We start from the raw sequence: 21,081 nt of genomic DNA on the forward strand, positions 1-21,081 counted from the left end.
GATCCAAAAATAAAATAATCGTTTTTTTATCCACCCTAACGTATCGTTAAGAAATAGTACGAACTAGTACGAACATTAACTGAGTGACGTGTGGTGTGATCGTCAGAATTTACAAGCTTGAAAATACCATCCGTGGCTAAAATCTAAGTTCCCAAATTCGTGCCTAAAGTACCGGAAATGACCGAAGTCGCTCGGAGCCGGTGCTGGCTGACACTTCCCTTTCCGTACACTTAATCAAAATATAATGCTCATTAATTACTTTTTGTTATTTGCCTGACAATCATTTTTTATTCTTTCCGGTTAACTAACAACTTCGAACTAAATTTAACAAGAATTAAACAAGATCCGCATTCTAGTATGATTTCGACATTTAAACACTTAACGGGATCATCTGAAAGCCGATGCCAAAAACATAATTTCGCACTTGGTAGCAGGAAATGCGCAATATGTTAATCGCAAAACTTCGACCAATCTAAATTTCGCTTCGTTCGGAAGCATGTTCCGCATGCCGTTGTTGTTTTTGCCAGCAGAATATTCAACCGAAATCCTAGTTCACAATCTCCCCAGTCAGGATGCATTAAGTTGTTAGTTTTGCATACGATTGCCGTTGGGGGGATTATAAACCGAATGCTGCTGTGCAACTTAAATTACAGGCATTTGCTCTCGCGAAGATTTAACTTTCTGGTGGGTGTGGTTAAAATTCGGCGTCTGAACACCGGTTTGAATGCATTCGCGCTCATTATACCGTGTTGCGGACTACATTTTAAAATTATCTGCCTAACGGACTTACAAATGTGGACGCCACATAGCTGCTAGATAATTTGGATATTGTACAGTTGAAATAGTGAAAGGTGATAATTGTGTCTACTAAACTATGAAATAGACGTATATCGATATAGGCGTTTAACTAATTCTGGAGCAAAAATCAAAAAATGTGAACATAGGCTAACTCAGAATATTTGAAATCTGTCATTTCAAATATTGTCCGTTCTTGTTTAATAACTTTTTCATGATTTCGATTATGCTTATTATTAAAAAGTTACAAGAGTAAAAGTAATGAAAGTAATTTTATGTACCTCACTTTTATTTCACGATTTGTTAAAAAGTCAATAACCGTATATTATAAGCTATCAGTATTAATTTGTTTACAATATCTCGTATCCAGCCACCTCCTAAAAGAAATATCTATAAACAAAGATGATAAACCAACAATTATAATTAGAATGATACTTCATTAAATTGAAAAGAAATAGGGTTGGAGCGTGACATTTATCGAACTAAATGTTTTATAGAGGCTTCGAAAAAATGTTACCTTATGAATGCCCTGTACGCGATTACTTAATTCTCATACTATACTATGATAAAGTATCTGTTATCTCCGAAAATGTTCAAGATAAGTATGACACATGGTACATAAAAAAGTTCCAGAAGGTTTCGCAGAATCTAAAAATGCAATAAGATACAGAGGTGTTCAATTTAAAAAACACGGGTAAAATTATTTTACAATAGGTAGCTCATATCCGCTAACGTAAGTAACCAACATTTCGGGTTTTTACCGTAATTCTTCATAAACGTCTAATAGGCCCCTCACCGTAAATAACCCTGTATACACTATTCAATACATTGGTTTAAAGTTGGACAGTTATATATAAAATATATAAAAGTCTCGTCTACATATATTATAATAATATAAATATTTTCTTTCTTTTCATCTTGAAAGTTTATTGTTGTATTTTAATTTTTCTGTTTGCCTATGTTGTTGGGTTGCATATTCATAGACCAAAGTGTAAATCTGGCTGTAAACAAATTCATTTAATATCCATAGAATATTAAAGATATTCCAGATGTAATCACAGGAATTTGTAATGAATTTTCTGCTCTGTTGTTTTCATTTTCCATTTTGGAATATTTATTTAAGCATGTATTATTGCTCCGAGATTTTATTGGTACATTTATTGACCTCTGGGTATATATGGCTGAATACAGTTTTCTTTTTAAATAGGTTTGTTCCTACACGAGCCAGAAATAGCCTGTGTTGATCAGGACTCTGCTCAATTATCATTCTGATAAAAACATAATATAAAACAATTTTACCCTTCCCTTGTGAGTAGGAACGTTCAAAATTTTATCCTATTTTGTCGACGAAGGTAACAGCACAGTTTGTTTTCCCTAATAAAAAGTTTGAACCACAGACTAGAACGTTTAAATTAAACGAGATCAGTTTGCGAAAGAGGTCGATTACTCCGAACAGATTCCCCCAACACCAGAGGATTTAAATATCCCGCGATATCTCGCAGACGTATTGCGTTATTTTTCCGTCCCTTGTTTGCCAAAAATTTTTAAAAATTATGCATTGGGATCCGACACGTTTTGAAATTTAAATTCACCCGACGCGGAATTGACGTTAAACAAAACGCAGCGAAGCTTGTGTAATTCCCCGTAGAAATTGCCTTTATTAAAATGTAAAGGCGGATCAGTTATTACGGCGCATAAATAACGCCAGAAGGGGGGGGGGGGTGGGCTTCAGGGAACTGAAAAATCTTGAGAAAAGAAAATCGCTTATTTTAGAAATGTTTTATATTCCTCGTATTATGATAAAACAGGGGCGTCCATCAAACTTTACGAAAGTATTTTTGGTTGGGCGATAAATCGTGATAACGCATTATTCTACTTACGTCGTTATTTTTGTCCGTGTTCAAAAAGTGTTCCGCAACGTGAACGGGCAAAATATTGGCCAATAATTTACGGTTGTACGCTTCCAAATGTTCCATGTCTTCTTTCTCCTCTGAAACGAAAATGTTTATTAAGAAGGGGAGATTTTTATGGCCGGATATATATTGGGTCGTTCAAAATTTAGTCACTTTCATCGATGCCATTGGTTTATCCAATTAAATTCTTGTTTATGATGGTTTCATTCAAATAAAACAAACGATTTTTGTTATATCTCGAACTTTTTGTTTAGTGACTAAGAGGAAAATTTTATAGCAAGTTCATTAAGTTCTGATAATATTTAATGGCAATAGTTGCTTAGACGTTTTTATCAATTAAAAAAATTTTAAAGTTGTTTTATCATTTTAAATAATGCACCTTTTAATAAAATAAAACAGAAGAATCGTTCTTTCGAAATTCGTATTGAGATTTGAGAAAGAATCCAGGCTGTCCAAAATTAACCAATCAATTATATTATTTTCGAAGATGCAAAATATCAATTGGCTCCACCTTTCCTATATTCCCCATTTTCAACAGTTATCTTTTTGTCTAACATTTTATATTAAAATTCATGTTTTTGGTTTTATTTACGTCCATGAAGACTTTAGAACTGACTACTTAGAGCATTGGTTATGGCTATCGGGGTGAGTCGGATGAACTGTTGTCCTTATTCGTCGTTGTTAGAATAGCTTCCTAATATTCCGCTAGTACATGCAGTCAGCTTCTTCAGAGGTTCTTCCATATCCGAAGTACACGGAAGCACAAGAATGGCAATTAACAACTTAGCAATTGATTTATAGGTGATAGATAGCTTTTTCTTCTTCAAATAAGACACCCGGTATATTATTTATGGATCTGTACTGAATAGTGCTTAATTGATTGGCTATGTTTTCCCTATATGTACCTAATTTCAATGTTTTTATTGTTAATCTATATTTTCCAAAACAGCAGAAGCAGGCATCATCAGGCAGACACTGAAAAATAATTTTGTTTTAAAATCGAAATAGAAAATATAAATGGACATGAAAAACGTTAAAAACTTATAAAATAAAAACTGGCATATTGAATTTAGAACGTTACAGTCAATGAAATAACATAACAAACTTGGGAACACAAGAACCAAGAAATTACAGATGAAGGTAAATGAAATCATTACAATCAATGAAATAACATAACAAACTTGGGAACACAAGAACCAAGAAATACAAGATGAAGGTAAATGAAATCATTAAAATAGTAGCTTCTATATGACAACATTTTTGGTCAAACACTTTCAATTCAATAATTTATCTTTATTTTTTACAGGCCTAGAACATTAACTCTAATACAGCCACGAAGTGGAAAACACAAGCGTTACAAATCAGGCGATCTGGTTGGTCAGTTTCAAAGTTTATTAACTCTTTTCAAGTTAATAATCACAAGATCAAGTCATACTGAGTCAAAATAAATGGTAACTAGAAAATGCTTTGGGGTAGAATTAAATTATGCATTATACCATAAAATCACACAAAATGAAAAAAAGGTTTTGCATTTTTGACACGATTGTAGAGAATTCTTACGTTTCCGTTTACCACAGAAATGATTACAAAGTTCATTAACTCTTTTTTAGTTAATAATAACACGATCAAGTCATTCTGAGTCAAAATAAATGCTAACTAGAAAACGCTTTGGGGTAGAATTAAATTATGCATAACATAAAATTGATTGGTAAATTTTTGACACGCTTGTAAAGAATTCTTGAATTTCCGTTTACCACATAAATGATTACTTTCAAATAACTATGGTTAAAAGAAGCATTGTTTAAAATAATGTTACATCTTTGTAGTTTTTTTTTGTTAATTTAAATATTTAACAAATTATTGAGATTAAGCAAACATGGAATTATGTCAAAAAGCCAAAATGAAATAATATACAGGGAGTTGGGTCCTGTCAGCTACATATAAGATAGCCACTAATTTTAATGCATTCAGCATATCCTTGCAAACAACTTTTGAATTTTAAATTTTTCGACAAAATAAACTTTTGAGGAGATATAAAAAAATACCGCAGTATATAGCGGCTTAGTGGAACATATTTCTTTAAATGTGTGCCCGCAAGGGATTCGCTTTCGAAAAGAGGAGTGTTCTAAGAAATTGCTACACAACATTTTGTGAAATTTAGTGCACATCTTTTAAGTATAATTTTTGAATATTTATAACAATGGCATCCGCAAGTTACTGAGTATTTTGGAACGGAAAAAACGTACCCCACCAGTGCTTGCAGAAATTAATATTATGTTCGAAATTTCTATTCAATTTGGAGTAAATTTTTTCTCCTCCTTTTTTACCTACGACAAACTTTTTTCGCGTGAAAAAAATAAAAACCAGTTTTCAGAATGCATTAGTTTTAAACATTTTTTTATTAATTTAAAGCCAATTATTAAAAATTTAAAATTTAAATAATTTAAATTAAATACCAGAAATTATTAAAAACATTTAATTTCCGTCGTGGTCCTACCTTTTCCCCTAATTTCGAAGCCCTTCCTGGCAGTTGTTTATACGAATTTTTTTCTTTAAAAACCTTGAAGAATCGCTTTGTGAGACATATTAAAAAACTCATTAAGCTTATTAAAAAACTCCCTGTAGGGTGGGCACCAAATATTGACTTATTTATCACAATGTGTTTGAATGATAAAAATTTATAAAAAGTCATGTTGCAACACGTCATTTGATTCCAAAACCGAAGCAGTTTTGACTACAATTTCTATAAAGTTTTATTCTTGTATCTTGACGGAAATAATCGGATCGAACTTATGGGTCTGCCATTTTGGTTTTTTCTGAAAACGAACTGTTGCTGATGATATTTTTGGATTGTCTTTTTGCACTTTTAATCGATGGGCCTACCAAACTTCGCCGTCGTCCCCTGGGACACCTTTTCCCGATTAAAGGCGGAAAAAAATTACGTGAGGATCTAGCCGACGCGTATATAATAAGAAACCGAACAAAACATCGGTATATAAATTGAGATTTTTCCAACCGTATACATTGAAAGATAAACGATTCCTTGCTTACCCGTGGCTTGTAATTTCCAGACGAAATCCAATCTGTACGTGGCTTCCGTTTGTTGCCCGTGTAGAATAAGGGCAATTACAAATCCTACTAAAATTACTATGTTCATATAATGCTGCGTTAGAGTATCATTGTCGCTGAAAAATTTAAACCCATTACTTCGGTACACTCGTAGTAATCATTGATATGTACGTAATTTTTTAGCCAAATAAAATTGTACACGATGTGTTCAAAAATGCAGAAAATGTCTGGAATATAGGAAAAAATAACATGATAACGAGTTGGTGAAACTGCTTATTTCGTCGTCCATTGTCTTTATTTCAATTGTAAATCAATGTTTCTGTTGGCGTGCATCTCCAACCGCTTTCGAAAGAATCCTAAATTCTACGAGCTTAAATATAGTCCTGTGCTTTAGGTGTGACCGCTGTTTACTGATCTTAGTGAGAATACGGCCGAGCTTATTCTTAGATGTGAAGATAGTTTTGGTTAGTTTGTACTGGAGGAAAACTGCATATATAAAATATCATATCAGTGTGGACAAGCGACCAAAAAAACTTGAAATTTCACCAAACACCAAACATGAACGCAGAAATAATACACAAAGAACGACATTGATACAAGAGCAAGTTTAAAGAAGCAGTCTCCAAGGGAGCAAGGACCCATCTAGCAAACCATCAGTTCAAGTAACCCTGCTACGAAGACCACAATAAAAGTCACACCTGATGCACAGAGCATGATTGCAAATATGTGTATATTTGTGAATAGTTTTTTACTGTTAGTTTCTGGGAGCAAGCAACTAGCGTCCGGTGCAGTTTGGACAAGCTGCACGAGTTTCTGTAAAAATGAACAACAACTGGCGTTTACTGAGTAAGCGAGCTAACAAGCTGAGCCATACAGTGTTAAACAAGCCCATACACAAGTACAGATATGGAGTAACCAGAATTTTGAGCGAACCAGAACAAGATTTCCTAACCGGAGAACCCCCAGGCCGAGTTAAAACGCCTGAAAGTTGCGCTTAAGGCAAATGGCCACAGCTGAGGGAGATCGAGATGTCATTATGCTCTAGATTATCAGGTCATGGAAAACTGAACCACGACCTCTACCCAATACCGTGTTCCTACGGCAAGGTCTCCTGGAACTACCATAAGATAAAGCAAGCTGCCGGATAGGACAAATTTGGATGTCAGCAGTACCCGAAGATGCATTAAGCAACGAATAACACAGAATATACTTTGAGAGCTATAGTCATCAGTCAACGGTTAGTCCAAACGACTGGTAAATCAACAAAAGAGAAAGAAACTTTGAAGAAAACTGAAGCGGAACCTGTCCATCGGTATAAATACAACTTGCGCAAGCTTGCCACTCTGGCTAGCGAAACGCTAAGTAGACCCACGACGGTGTTTAGACCCGAATCAGGATAGAACAGTTCAAAGGCAATGGAAGTGCAAGTAAGTAGTTTCAACTGTTAAAATCGAGGTTAAAGTACTTGATATAATTGAATAAAAATGTATTGGAAACTAGTAATTGAAATGGTATCTTTGAAACCTATTTGGCTTGTTTAGTTTATAAATTCTGTATGGTAAAGGCACAAATATATATATATATATATATATATATATATATATATATATATATATATATATATATATATATATATATATATATATATATATATATATATATATATATATATGAGTTGTAAATTCTTCCGGGTTTTACTCCGCGTCTGGTCTGGCTGGCTCCAAGTGGAGGTAATCCTCTGCTGACAACGTTTCGGCAAGATCTCACTTGCCATTTTCAAGTCGGGTCGTTCTGAACTCGGCTTGAACGACGAGAAGCAGAACGACCCGACTTGAAAATGGCAAGTGAGATCTTGCCGAAACGTTGTTAGCAGAGGACTACCTCCACTTGGAGCCAGCCAGACCAGACGCGAAGTTAAACTCGGAAGAATTTACAGCTCACATATAAGACCCGCGGAAGCCTAAAACAAAACAATATATATATATATATATATATATATATATATATATATATATATATATATATATATATATATATATATATATATATATATATATATATATATATATATATATATATATATATATATATATATATATATATATATATATATATATATATATATATATATATATATATATATATATATATATATATATATATATATATATATATATATATATATATATATATATATATATATATATATATATATATATATATATATATATATATATATATATATATATATATATATATATATATATTACACAAAATATATTTGTGTAATAGCAATAATATTTTATTTTTTAAGAAACTATTGAGGAAAGTCACTGTTTTGTTAATAAATAAATATTAATATATCAACATTTACATGTTACATTATGTGAAGTACCCAAAAAGTTGTTTAAGAAGAACAAATGTTTAGCTACTGTCCCTACATGTTCCATCTGAATCCCAGAGATTTCCTACATTTTCCAGGACAACCGCTATGTAACAAATGTCTAAGATTTCCATGAGTTTTCGCGTCATACCTTGGTGGAAAATTTGATTTTGACTATCTAAAATTTTACTGATAGTTTATTGGATGTGAGATAAGCTGTAGATTCAGCTACTTTGTAGCTTAGAATCAGGGATGATGACAGCCTTACCTGAATTTTTGAAGACAAGTTGTTCGATAAATGTTGTCCACGTCTTTCGAGTACTTCAAATAAACCGTTAAAAAGCCGGCCATACCGGTAAGCAAAATGATTGTCTTCAATAAGGATATTAATATCTGGTAAACGGCACAGGCAATCATCGATATTAGTACCAAAAGTAGGAGGTTCTGCAATAGTTCAATTCGATTTGAAAACTATAATAACTTTTGTAGGCTTCATTACTTACGTCAACTAGATAAAAGGGTTTGCAGTCTTTATTGTCGGCAGCACCTATTAAGGAAGCGGAATTGGTGCAATTGAGCTCGATGCTTGTCGAATTAAGACAGTGGATTTCCTCAGAAAGCGACAGCTGGAGAATAAGAATAATGACCTCGTTATTTTTCTTGTCAACTGTTTCGTGACATGAGAATATTGACTTTATTTTTTTTTATGGCTGGGTATTTTAGGCAGTGTTATAGGGGATCATATCAAAAATGTCATAAATTCTCTTTAACAATATTTTAAATATAGATCTGAAAATTTTCAGTTTTGTTGCAAAATAAAATATTTGTTTTTATTTATCTATGCACTTAATGAAATGAAATTATATACAGATTTGATTTTTTTAATTTTCGAAAAAGAAAGATAAAAAGATGGCAGATTTCCTTGTAAATCATAAAATAAACAAGATATATCCTATCGTCAAAATAATAATTTTATGTGGAACACACAGCTTCTCTACTTACAATTATTTGTTGTTGTTATTTTTTATGCTGTGTCTATATTTTGTGACAATTTTGTAACATTTGCATGTATTTGTCTTCATTAGTTTTTATCTAACTCTTTTAATTTCATCTAGATATTATTTTATGCTTGCAAAATTTATTTTTCAACAATAAAGCATATTGCATCGTCAGAATTACTGTATAAAAATAATTTTGAATGTCTAAGGTTACGCACCAGAATTAAAACTGGCTAAAATTAAAATATAAATTTTAATGAACACCGACAACGTTGTAATACGCTCACGAACGATAGTATCGAATTTGTGTCCGCTAAGGTGGTAATTTAATTTGGACAAACATCGGGGCTGATGGCATTTTCATTTCATCGCGCCTGTTAAGGCATTTAAAATTAACGAAGTTACCCCCATTTTCCAAAAGGGGTTAGGCGTTCAGCGAATTATTTCTGATAATCGTTCTTGCAGATAACGTAGTTATTGTAATACAATACAGAGGAGGATGAGCCTAGATTATAGCCAAACAAAAAAGTGTATTGCTATCAATTTTTACAATAATTCTTAATTTTCTGTACCTATGATGTTTGTCAAGGATCACGAGAGCGGCAGGTACAAGCTAGATAATTGACTTGCTTTAGAGGTTAAGATTACAATTATAGTTACTTTACGGAGTAGCGGATTAGTAAAACTGCGCTTCCTAAAAATGATAAAATTATTATTCTCAAAGTGTTCAAGGTTCTTGGCCCTCAAAACTCAACATTAGGAGTTGCAAAAAAAGTTGAAATGTGTTGGAAAATGGTAAATACAAAAGTTGCAAAGATTGTATCATTTTAAAAATTAAAAAAAAAATGTTGAACTTTTTTGTTAATAATAATACCTACCATACTTAATATCTATTAATAATGACACCTACCATATTTGATATTTGAATTAGATGCTACAGGGTGTTCAAAATAAACGAATATATTCTGAATATTTTAAATTAAAAAATCTCGATTTTCTTAAATGGCAAAGATTTACAAAAACCTACAACTTCTATTAAGTATGTCGTATACCTATTTTCAAATACTTTGCCAATATTTACCCTTCCTTCTGTCTAAGACTGTTAAGATTAAAAATTGAATAGGAGCAGTAGATAAAGCAACAGCAAATTTACATAAAGGGTAAATAATATTAAATAACTGTTACTACAAATAAACTTATCTTTTTTAAAAATATATTTTCTTAGGCGCTTCTTAGCACAAACGGCACGCGTCCCGAATCCTATTTTCCATAGCTTATGGTGTTGGGGAATTTACATAATACATACTTTACGCGATCTTTAACATATCTCCACAAAAAAAATCTAGTAGTGTTAAGTCACATGATCAAGGAGACCAACCAATGAATCCACCTTGACCATTTCTGTTGGTAATGACTTTTTTTAAATTCTCAAATTTCTCGATGGAATTCCATCTCCATTAAGTGACCAATGGTGAGAATGGATTAACTGTTGAATAATAATGCAAAGTATTAAAGATGTGGCATACTAAATTAAAGTTATAGGCTATTGTAAGGTCTTTCAGAAAAAATAGCAATATATGTGATGTGCTTTCAAGAAAATTGAGATATTTCAATTTATAATTATCCATTTGGAACACCTTGTAGCATCATCATCAAATTTAAATTCTGTTAGATATACCTCTTACGTCATCTTGAAATAACACTAATATCCAATATGAGTGATTTAATGGTAATGGTTTAGGTAGGTATTATTATTACTATAAAATTTGAAGACTTTTAAAAGGAATTCAAAAGAAAATTTAAAAATAGGGGGTAGAGTTGAAGAAGTACAGGAAGAAAAGGAACTGTAATAGATGAGGATGAAAAGACTGCCATCTGATAAATAATAATAATAAAAGGTTACAAAAAAACTTAAAATCATTTTTAATAAAGAAAGACAAAATTTTCGGCTGGTCACGACAATAGTTGAGAGCAGTTAGACAGTTTCGAAGGAAAAACAGAAATATGTATTATCTGAACTAAACTTGTATAAATGAAGAATATACTGTTTTTAGAACATGACAGAATAAAAATTTAAAAAGTGCTATTCAAGCTTTCAATGGAACGAAAAACACTCGGCAAAAGGTAAAAGATTAATAATTACTCACATTAGCTCACTATTTTTCAATTTTAATCAAATCGAAGTGGAGACTATCATGAATGCTGATGTTTTTAAAGACGACTAGCCGAACGTGATTAAAATAGAAGAATTATATTATATACATTTATCTGGCCATGTCTATAATTGTTACTGTATGGAAATTAGTGTGATGTCAATTTGCGATGTAAACGTTGCCCACCCTGTTCAAAGATCCCTATCATTGTTGTTTTACCTTTTTTTAACTCTCGTGCATTAGGAAGCAGAGCAATATTTTAGTTCCGCTATTGTTGTAACGATCGGGTTGCCATTTACTTACCGATTGAAGCATCACGAGGGAATAAATACAAACGGCCATGATGATGCAGAACACTTGTGCTATATTTCGGTTTCGGTGGATCATTCTTGTCACCGCATACACTTTAGACTGAGTCCGCTGCAAAGAAGACTGTCATATCAAATCATTATAACGCCACAGTATTTAAAACTTGGAAATTACAGGGTGCCCCAGTTTTAATTTAATTACACCGAACCATAAATTATTCCTAAACTTGCCCTTTTATAGGTTGTTCTTATAGGCTAAAAAAAGCATAGGGTAGTACAATGGGAAATTATTTTTGATCCCTATTGGAAATTTTGACATTTTTGAATGCTATTCTGGAGAAATGATAAAATATCTTCTGGATGATTCAGTGGTAATTATGTATAAGGCAATTTACTATGGATACCGCATAGAGAGACTCCGACCTCATATTGGAGAGGTTTTTCAAGTGTCATTGGGGAAGAGACTACATAGAACTGGCGAAAAGCCGTCCAGAATATCTTAAAGAATAGGAGACAATGTGGGATCCTGACTACTTGAAAGATCGGCACATTGGGTTGCGGACGCGTTAATTAAATACATAAAAGAGGGGATGACAGTTACTCAGATGAAGAATATTACAATTTTTTTACAATGTAATTTTTGTATAATGTTTAATAAAAAATAAGTACAGTTTTCTCAAAACCTGTAACTATTACAAAGAAATACAAAAGTTCTTTGCATTTAAAGGAATTTATAGATTAATCACTTCTGGATTATACATGTATTTTATTGCGATTTTGGATTTAGTGTTAAAAAGAACGGTTGTTTTTATTGATCATTGATGTCAGCACAGTGTAGGAGACATTTAAGGTTATGTGTGGTGCTCGCAAAATAGATATTAGGCAAACATCACATTCAACCTTTTGGTTGGTTTTCTTTGGATCTTTTTAAAGTACATATTTTTTTACAGGTGTGGTTCTTGGGATTTGGTCCGTTATTTATTAATTGGCATTATTTCGAATTGACAAATTTATTGGTTGACGTTGCGGTCATTTCGACCTTCATCAGAACATTCTGGTCATCTTAAGCGAATATGATTTGTTCTTCTTTTAAAATATATACGGACCGGTACACAAACGTATATTTGACGATCAACAGTTTAAAAATGACACTTCCTCGCCTAAATACAAAAGCCCAGTAAAATATAGGATGTTCCATATAAATTAAGAAGTTTGTCTATACCAGAGAATTGGGACACCCAGTACGTAATAGAGAAGAGCGTCCTAAAATGGGCCCTGCTGCTAATATGGGATACCTAGTTCATAAATGATATTAGGCATTTTTATTCATGGCCCATATTGCAGACTGAAAAATTCACAATTAAAAAAAAAGATTAAGTTTCTTATTACTTCAAACACACAAAAACACCTTTAATACAGAAATATTTTCCCGAATTATTGAAAAATATAAAACGGATTATATTATCCGCTTCTCCTCTATCTAATTTTAATTGAAATGAAAGAAAATTCATTTATTTTTACGAGCAGACTTTAGGGACGCCATTTTGAGTGTTGGTCGATGCATAACAATAGGCAAAGCTCATAAATTGACCCAAACCTGGGTGGTACTATTTTGAACTTAAATCCACGACAACCAAACCTCATGAAATGGAATTAATCTAAGCCTTTCTGAAATAGACTTTAAATAAAATTCTTACCAGATGTTTTAATGGTGAAAATGGAATTTGCAAATTGTTTTCTTTTCTCTTATACTCTACACTGTGGTCTATTTATTTTTAATACGTTTAATACTATAGCTACTCTACTATTCCGATATCAAAATTTATGTTTTATGATTTTCGGTGTTGTGTTCAGAGTTGGCGATTATTGTATCAAGTTACCTGTTAGTGATTACCAACGGAGTTAACTTACCCTCGCTTGATTACTACTCTCCATGTAAACTAAAACCGGGATAATGACTAGAAGAAAAACAATAGGAACTGACCAGAACATAGCCGTTTCGTTGCTGAAACATAATTTAACAATGCAATTAAAAGCTAATTTAGCTGAAAACAATTGGGTTATTACCTAAAAGAGGAACGAGAAACTCATTAGTTATCCTGCTGTCAACCGTCAGCGAGAGAAATTCTATACTTATATAGCGAGTAAACTCGGCAAGTCTTTTTCTACGCATAGCAAAGTCAGAGAGACAATGAAAAGCGAATTGCTAAGCTGGCGCTCCATCAAATTCACCCGTATCTTTGAAAAACGACAAAGCTCGGCATTAGTAAAAAATTACTTTTGAAAAGACGAAGCTTATTGTCTCGTGATTTTTATAAATTATACATGGCTATATAATGAGACGAGAGGCGAGAGAACTCAAAATAGGCAGACAAATTACTATTTATTAGTTTTTGTTTCGCTTTTAAAGTCTTATCGAAAAACTTGAAAAACATAATTTGAAAATTGTCGCGCAAAGTGCTTCTTAAAATGTGAAATAAAATTAATATTCAAAATAGTATTCCCCGTTATTACCAAGTATCTCAATTTATGTTTACTCAAAATTTGGATAGTTACGAAATTTATTTACGACCTTGTAAAACGCAGGTTAAAAGTCTTGAAAATACGTTATTCTATCGCTCTCACATATGACTCTCATTTGCCAAACTTATCTTTTTTTCGTAAGCAACTTAGAATACAAATACAGAAATTATCGTTGCCATTGTAATTTATCTGAACTTTACAATATAACCTTTAAGATGTCCCTACGTTTTATTATTCTCTCGCATAAAGAACCGAAAGGCTCAGGCAGTTAAACTTTGAGGCTCATATTGAAACTATTATCAAAAAATGTTTGAGAAATTTTGGCTTCATTTTGAGAACTACCAAAGGGTTTACAAGCATTAGATAGTAATAATCAGCATGATAAGGTCTGTACTAGAGTACTCATCAACGGTTTTTAATCATATTTCTAGTAAATATATCATCAGAATAGAAAGCATACAAACAATTTAAACTTTAGAATAGAGATCGACACTTTTTATTTTGCAATTTGAAGTCACTTGAAGCTCGAAGAAACTGTATTGACATTGCTTTTCTTTACAAAGTTGTAAATAACCTTGTGGATTCTTCTTTTTGTATAAATTAGTTGAGCTTCAACGCTAATCCATATCAGGTGCGTTTTCTATTGAGCGATTGCTTTTCTAGCTCTCCTAGAATAAGATGTGCTCAGACTTATTTGTGTTTTTCAAAACGGCATAGATATAGATAGGTTTAATTTAAGCCTTAGTTTATTTAAAACAAACCTATGTAAGCTTCTTTAGCAAGTACTTATAATTTATTTAAATCTAACCTTTGCTTTCATTGTAGAGATAAGAAATTTATTGCTCACTCTTCAGATATTGTTAAATAGTATTATTCGGACTGAGGTGGCTTTTACTTGATGAAAATCCATTTAACACAAATTAAATTAGAACAAAAAATGTTCTGATTTTCACAGTTTTTAATGCTTTACGACAGCTGATTCGGCAACACCGTGCCTTTATCAAATATTCCGACATTTATATATACGACGTTAGCGCCAAAATTTCCCGACCTGACGTAGATGTAGCTCTAGTATCACAATAAAACTTTGTCTTCTTTTAAATATATATCTTAGTAGGCTGCGAAAAAAAATTGAAGTCTTGGGTCAAATAGACAACATTTTAAACAAGACGTGCCCGAAAAAAGGTCGCAAATAACGCAAATTGAGTATAGAGCAATCATAAAGTTTTTGACAAAAGAAGGGTTAGCACCTAAAATTATTAAAGAAACGCTGGATGGTGTGTACGGTCAAAGTTCTCCTTCGTATTCTGCAATGAAAGAATGGGCAAAACGTTTTCGAATGGGGCAGGAGTCCCTTGAAGATGATTCAAGAACTGGTCGACCAGTGGTGGTCATAACGGAAGATATTGTTGCGATTGTGGAGAAGCTTTCTGATACAAGTGTTTGTCGAATCCTGCATGATCATTTAGGTATGCATAAGGTTCGTGCAAGATGCGTTCCTAAAAACCTTTCGGCTATTCAAAAACAACGCCGTGTCGACTGTGCGCGGTCTTTTTTGAAACTCTGTGGGTCGGAACCGAAGCCTGTGATAGAAACTATTGTAACGGGAGATGAAACTATGGTCCTCTATTATGAAACTCTATCGAAAAAAGAATCAATAGAGTGGCGTCGTAAGGGTGAAGCACCTCCAAAAAAATTCAGAGTCTGCCAGTCAAAAAAAAAGGTGATGGCCACGATCTTTTGGGATTGTGAAGGAATTCTTTTGATAGATTTTAAACAAACTAATAGCACTGTCAATGGTAAATATTACGCAACATTATTACATAAATTGCGAGACTGCATACGTGTAAAACGTCGAGGAAAACTGAGCAGAGGCGTGCGTCTTTTGCACGATAATGCATCTGTCCATACTGCTGGTGTTGCACAAACTGCCATTTTATAGTGTGGGTTCCAACAGATAGATCATCCTCCCTATAGTCCAGATATGACCCCCAGCGACTATTATTCGTTTGGATATTTGAAAAGGGACTTGCGTGGACGGCGGTTTAACGACTAAGTTGAGTCAAAAGAGGCTATTTAACTCATTTTGCAGACAAACCAAAAGAATATTTTTTAAACGGATTGAGTTGTTAATAAAGAGATTTACTAAGTGTATTGAAGTTAAGTGGGATTATATTGAAAAATAGTAAAAAATTGTTACTCTACTTTTTTTCTTTCATATTCAGGCCGGGAAATTTTGGCGGTGCCCTCGTAAAAACAGGTAGTAATAGACTTTTAAATACAGCTATAGGGTTATAAATTTAAATTTAACAAGGGAGACGCATTTAAATCCAATTGGTCATTATGAAATAAATTGGAATATTTCATTTTGTTAATCTCCATAGCTTCCAACAAATTTAGGTTTTTGCTTTTTTAATGATTATGTAAAATATCAAAGTTATCGACAAAGTTGTGCATTTCTGAATTTGAATGAATTGCATAGTTGGAATCAGAACTTTTATTTAGATAGATGTTTCGAAATTTTCTTGCTAGGTTCTCCTATGTATTTTATTGTTTTATAAATTGTGTTTCCGGTGTTTAATATGGGATAGATAGAGTTCAGAGTTATTTGAAACTGCTTTTTGGTTATAATCTTATCTATCAAGGAGGGGTCGTAACCATTGTTAAAAGCTACGAGTATTTGTTTTATAATATTTAATTCTTTTTCAAAATTTTCTATAGAAAGTGGTACATTAACTGGTCTGTTGATGAAAGCATAAAAGCAGACATTTTGTGTGTGTAAGGGTGATTTGAGTTATTATGTATTATTGTGTCAGTGTGTGAGGATTTATGGTTAATGGAGAAATCTAACTTGTTCTGTAGTTGAGTTATAGTTAAGACCAGAAAGTTTAGAGAGTTATCTTGTTCCGTCTCTATGGTAAATTTTATGCGTGTATGTATCGAATTAATATGATTCAAAAAGGACTGCAGTTGTCTTTCGGTTCCAGTGAAACAGGCAAAAACATCACATACTCGTACGTAGCTATACCACCAGAGAAATACTTTACTCAGATGATGTTTCAAAATCTGAACATTTTTTGTTCTAATTTAAATAGTATTAGCCTATATTGTGCCATTCTGTAATTGAGTAGGTGAGTCTGACTGTTGAATATATATATATATATATATATATATATATATATATATATATATATATATATATATATATATATATATATATATATATATATATATATATATATATATATATATATATATATAAATAGTTGTTTAGGAGCTGTAAATTTTCAGCATTGAATTAACAGTATAGGTTTGTTCTTCAGCTTGTTTTTAATTTAAATAACACATGAAACGTATTAAATTTTGATAAAATAATAATAAATAAATCATACAAAAGAGCACACCACCAGCAGAAGTGAGATGAAAATTCCATAATTTTTCCTACGAATTTCCGGTTACTGAAACTGGATTACCGCACATATTTCCATATTTAAGTGGCCGCGAACCGACGATTTTCTCTCGCTTTATCAGCCTTTAGAAAGTGATACGCTAAGGAAAAGTTGAAAGCGCACTTACCTCTTGAATATCGCTATTTGCACTAGTATTATGGCGGCGAAACAAATTGTCGAGCAAAAAAAGTACAGGGTAAGCATACGATCCCTCTCCAGGGCGTACTGAAACAGAAACATTATAAGGTCATTGAACACGTTTAGCGGAAAAATGAGGGAATTATTATTTTAGCCTTTTTAAGTTGCGCTCCTCCGGAGAATGTGGGAGCTTGTAATCTTTGCTCTTAGTGAAAACCGACCATTTCTTTTGTAAATAGTCAATTAAATCCCAATATTATAAGAAAAAACTTTATGTGAATATGTATCTCAAACTTTTTAACTTTTCAGATGGAGATTGATGACGTTTAAGGAATTTGATATTTAGTAATATGATTTAAAATACTTTTTCATGTATCATATTTCGTTTTAAATCTTTAAAACTGGCATTCAAATAGATAACATCCTGTATACTGGACTCTTCGTTTTTATGAATGTTTATTTAAAATTCAGGTATTTCGGGCAATAATTATATTTTTTTTGATTTACCGGCAGACAGAAATATAAAGAAAAAACAAGAGAACACAATTCAAAATTTGATATTCGGTATGTCGAAATAAAAAAAAGCCTTATATTTATAGCCACTGCAACATCTAAGTTTTCTCAAGTGCGTATGATTTTTGCCTTTGGAAAAGGATTTTGAATTCTACTACTAATTACATGTGATAAGAAAACGGCTACACAAACTAGTGAAACAAAAAACATTTCCGACCCATTCGTTTTTTAACGATCTTATTACAACGAATGTTTTTTATACAATAAAACGCACACGAGAACGAAGCTCTCAACGAGCTTGTTAAGCGTCCGAAAAAATAAAAAAATAATAAAGTCAATCCCAACACTGCCATAACCAATATAAAACGCGCTCGTAATTGAATTGTAAATGCGCGTTTTTGTAAAAAAAAGTCCGCATATTCAACGGCAAAAATAATAATGAAATACGCTCGGCGAAAGAAAGAATAAAATTTAACAGGTAAATTGAAAATTATTAATCCAAAAAAAACTTTCAAATCCCCCGGCGGGCGTTTAAAGTTGTTGCGCGGGATTCGCGAGTTGATGTTTGTTATAAGCAAGCGAATTTAATTCGAAGTTGGCCATTTTTATCAAGAAAGGAGCGAGATTAGATTGTCTGTTTGTTTCTACCCGCTTCTTCCCCGGAGAAATGTACATATTTTTTGCAACAGTTTGTAAACTGGCACTAAATTATGTGGCTGAAGTTGGATTTGGATTTGGATTCGGAATCGGATTTGCAAATATTACAGTGGACCAGTTCGTTACTTATTTTAATTGAAAAAACATATTCCTGTGGATATGCTGGGTAAGTAAGCACAGAAATATTTTAAGGGAACTCCCAAAAACCATATCCAGTGTTGCTATACAGAAAATAACCTCTTTTCCGCTCGCATCACCCCAAAAAATAATTTAATTACTATTTCGTAAACTCGAAAAAATCTGACGTTGTCCCAAAGATTCAACGAGACCATTAAACAGCCACTTAGGACAGCTTCAAAACAATGCATTACTGAACCACCTTGAGACCGTCGGGAAGATGTAAAACTACCCCCAATAATGAAACTCCCAAAAGTTCAATATATTCATTTCGCAATCGCATAAAAATCTGACGTTGTCCCAGATATTTAAGTAAACCATTGAAAAGCTACTTGGGAGAGCTTCAAAATGATGTATTACTCAACCACCTCTAAACGGTTGGGAAGATATAAGACTACCCCCAATAATAAGATATCCTAATCTCAATTTCAATCTCAAAAAAACATGATGTTGTCCCAGATATTCAATTAGAACGTTGAAGAGCCACTTAGGAGAGCTTCAAAATGATGTATTGCTCAACCACCTCGAAACGGTATGGAAGATATAAAAAAAGACGAATTAATAAAATACCCTAAAATTCGTTATATTCATTTCAGAAGCCCAAAAAAAACTGACTTTGTCCCAGATATTCAATTAGACCATTAAAGACCCTCTTAGCAGAGCTTCAAAATGATGTATTGCTCAATCATCTCGAAACGGTTGGGAAGATATAAAACCACCCCAATAATGAGATTCCCTAAAATCCATTATCAATGTAGTGAGAGAAACCAATTTGAATCGTTTCCGGATAAGGAGCAATAGTTATCATGCAGGTATAAAAATAATAATAATTAAATTACAAGTTTCTTTACAATATTTCCGTGCTAACTGCTTACTTACCCTGCATATCCATAGGAATATGTTTTTTTAAATTGAGATAAGTAACGAACTGGTCCACTGTAATATTTGAAAATCCGAATCCAAAATAATTAAATTATCGAAAATTCAGCAGAGTATTCCATATTAACGGGACACCAATGCACCTGCATACCTATAGTTTTAGAATGAATTAAAAATAGTAACGAAATTACTCAAAACAAATTATGACGTAATGAGCATAAGCATTATTGCTTATGTACTTTCTAATTATCGATTCATTAATGTTAACTAACTTTTGTTATTCATATAATTTTGACCGTGGTTGCGACAATGCGTTCCGTACAATACCATTCACGTAAATTTCTCATCGAAAGACGCTTGGAATTGTATACTAAAATTCAACGCGACAAAGCTTAACATATAGCGTACTCGCAACTAACATTTGAGTTTCGAAACTAAGTTTTGAATAATGTTCCTCGCTCGGTTGCTCCGTGCGTTCATCCGTAGTTTAAACTTTTCATCCTAAACTCCCGACCAGAAACTGCCAGTCAAAAACTTAGCCATACACTCTTTAAATCAAAGCGGGATCAGATTTGAGTCGCGGCAAAATTTTCTTGTAATAAAATGGATGTTTATATCGGGGCGGCGAAGGGATATAAAACCGAAAACTTGGAAAATAAAATTAAGCCAGACCTTTCCTTCTTTCACGGGATCCCGAAAGTTGAGCAAAAGGGTGCGACAGTGTTCGGTTCTTAGCCTGTCGATACTTCTGGCGTCGATGGCTTTCATTAGGTACTCGTTAACTTCATCTTCGGGATTTTTTTCTCTCGTCTCCGTCGGTTCGCTAAACGGCCTGCGAAAACACGAGTTTCAAAGTAAATTTACACACAGGGCGCACTGACGAGGAGCGAAAGGTTATTTCTTACTTTATCCGAATATTTGAAAAAATTATTATTATTATGAATAAATATCAACCAATTTTGGAATAGGTATATCCAAGTGCAAATGGCTAAGATCAATAGAGAGTGCAGCTAGGTTTCTAAAAAGGCCACAATTATCAATCTTATTCACAAGGAGTATTAAGTTGATTGACATTAAAAATTCAAGAACATCCGTGTATTCGTAGCTAAAATGCAAATCAATAAAT

General features: G+C 32.7%; 1 protein-coding gene across 1 annotated transcript in view; it reads right to left on the reverse strand.

Moving 5' to 3' along the window:
- LOC132696243 (adenylate cyclase type 6) overlaps positions 1-21,081 on the reverse strand; it is a 206,586-nt gene that overhangs the window by 11,596 nt on the left and 173,909 nt on the right. Inside the window, exons 16-23 of the mRNA XM_060660966.1 lie at positions 20,628-20,787; positions 17,719-17,816; positions 13,531-13,624; positions 11,615-11,731; positions 8,664-8,786; positions 8,429-8,604; positions 5,760-5,893; positions 2,676-2,785 (exon numbers count right to left, since the gene is read on the reverse strand). Coding sequence (XP_060516949.1) covers positions 2,676-2,785; positions 5,760-5,893; positions 8,429-8,604; positions 8,664-8,786; positions 11,615-11,731; positions 13,531-13,624; positions 17,719-17,816; positions 20,628-20,787 — 1,012 coding nt within the window. The remainder of the gene's footprint in view (positions 1-2,675; positions 2,786-5,759; positions 5,894-8,428; positions 8,605-8,663; positions 8,787-11,614; positions 11,732-13,530; positions 13,625-17,718; positions 17,817-20,627; positions 20,788-21,081) is intronic.

Source organism: Cylas formicarius, unplaced genomic scaffold, assembly GCF_029955315.1.
Source record: "Cylas formicarius isolate icCylForm1 unplaced genomic scaffold, icCylForm1.1 PGA_scaffold_1__22_contigs__length_36826433, whole genome shotgun sequence".
NCBI lineage: Eukaryota > Metazoa > Arthropoda > Insecta > Coleoptera > Brentidae > Cylas > Cylas formicarius.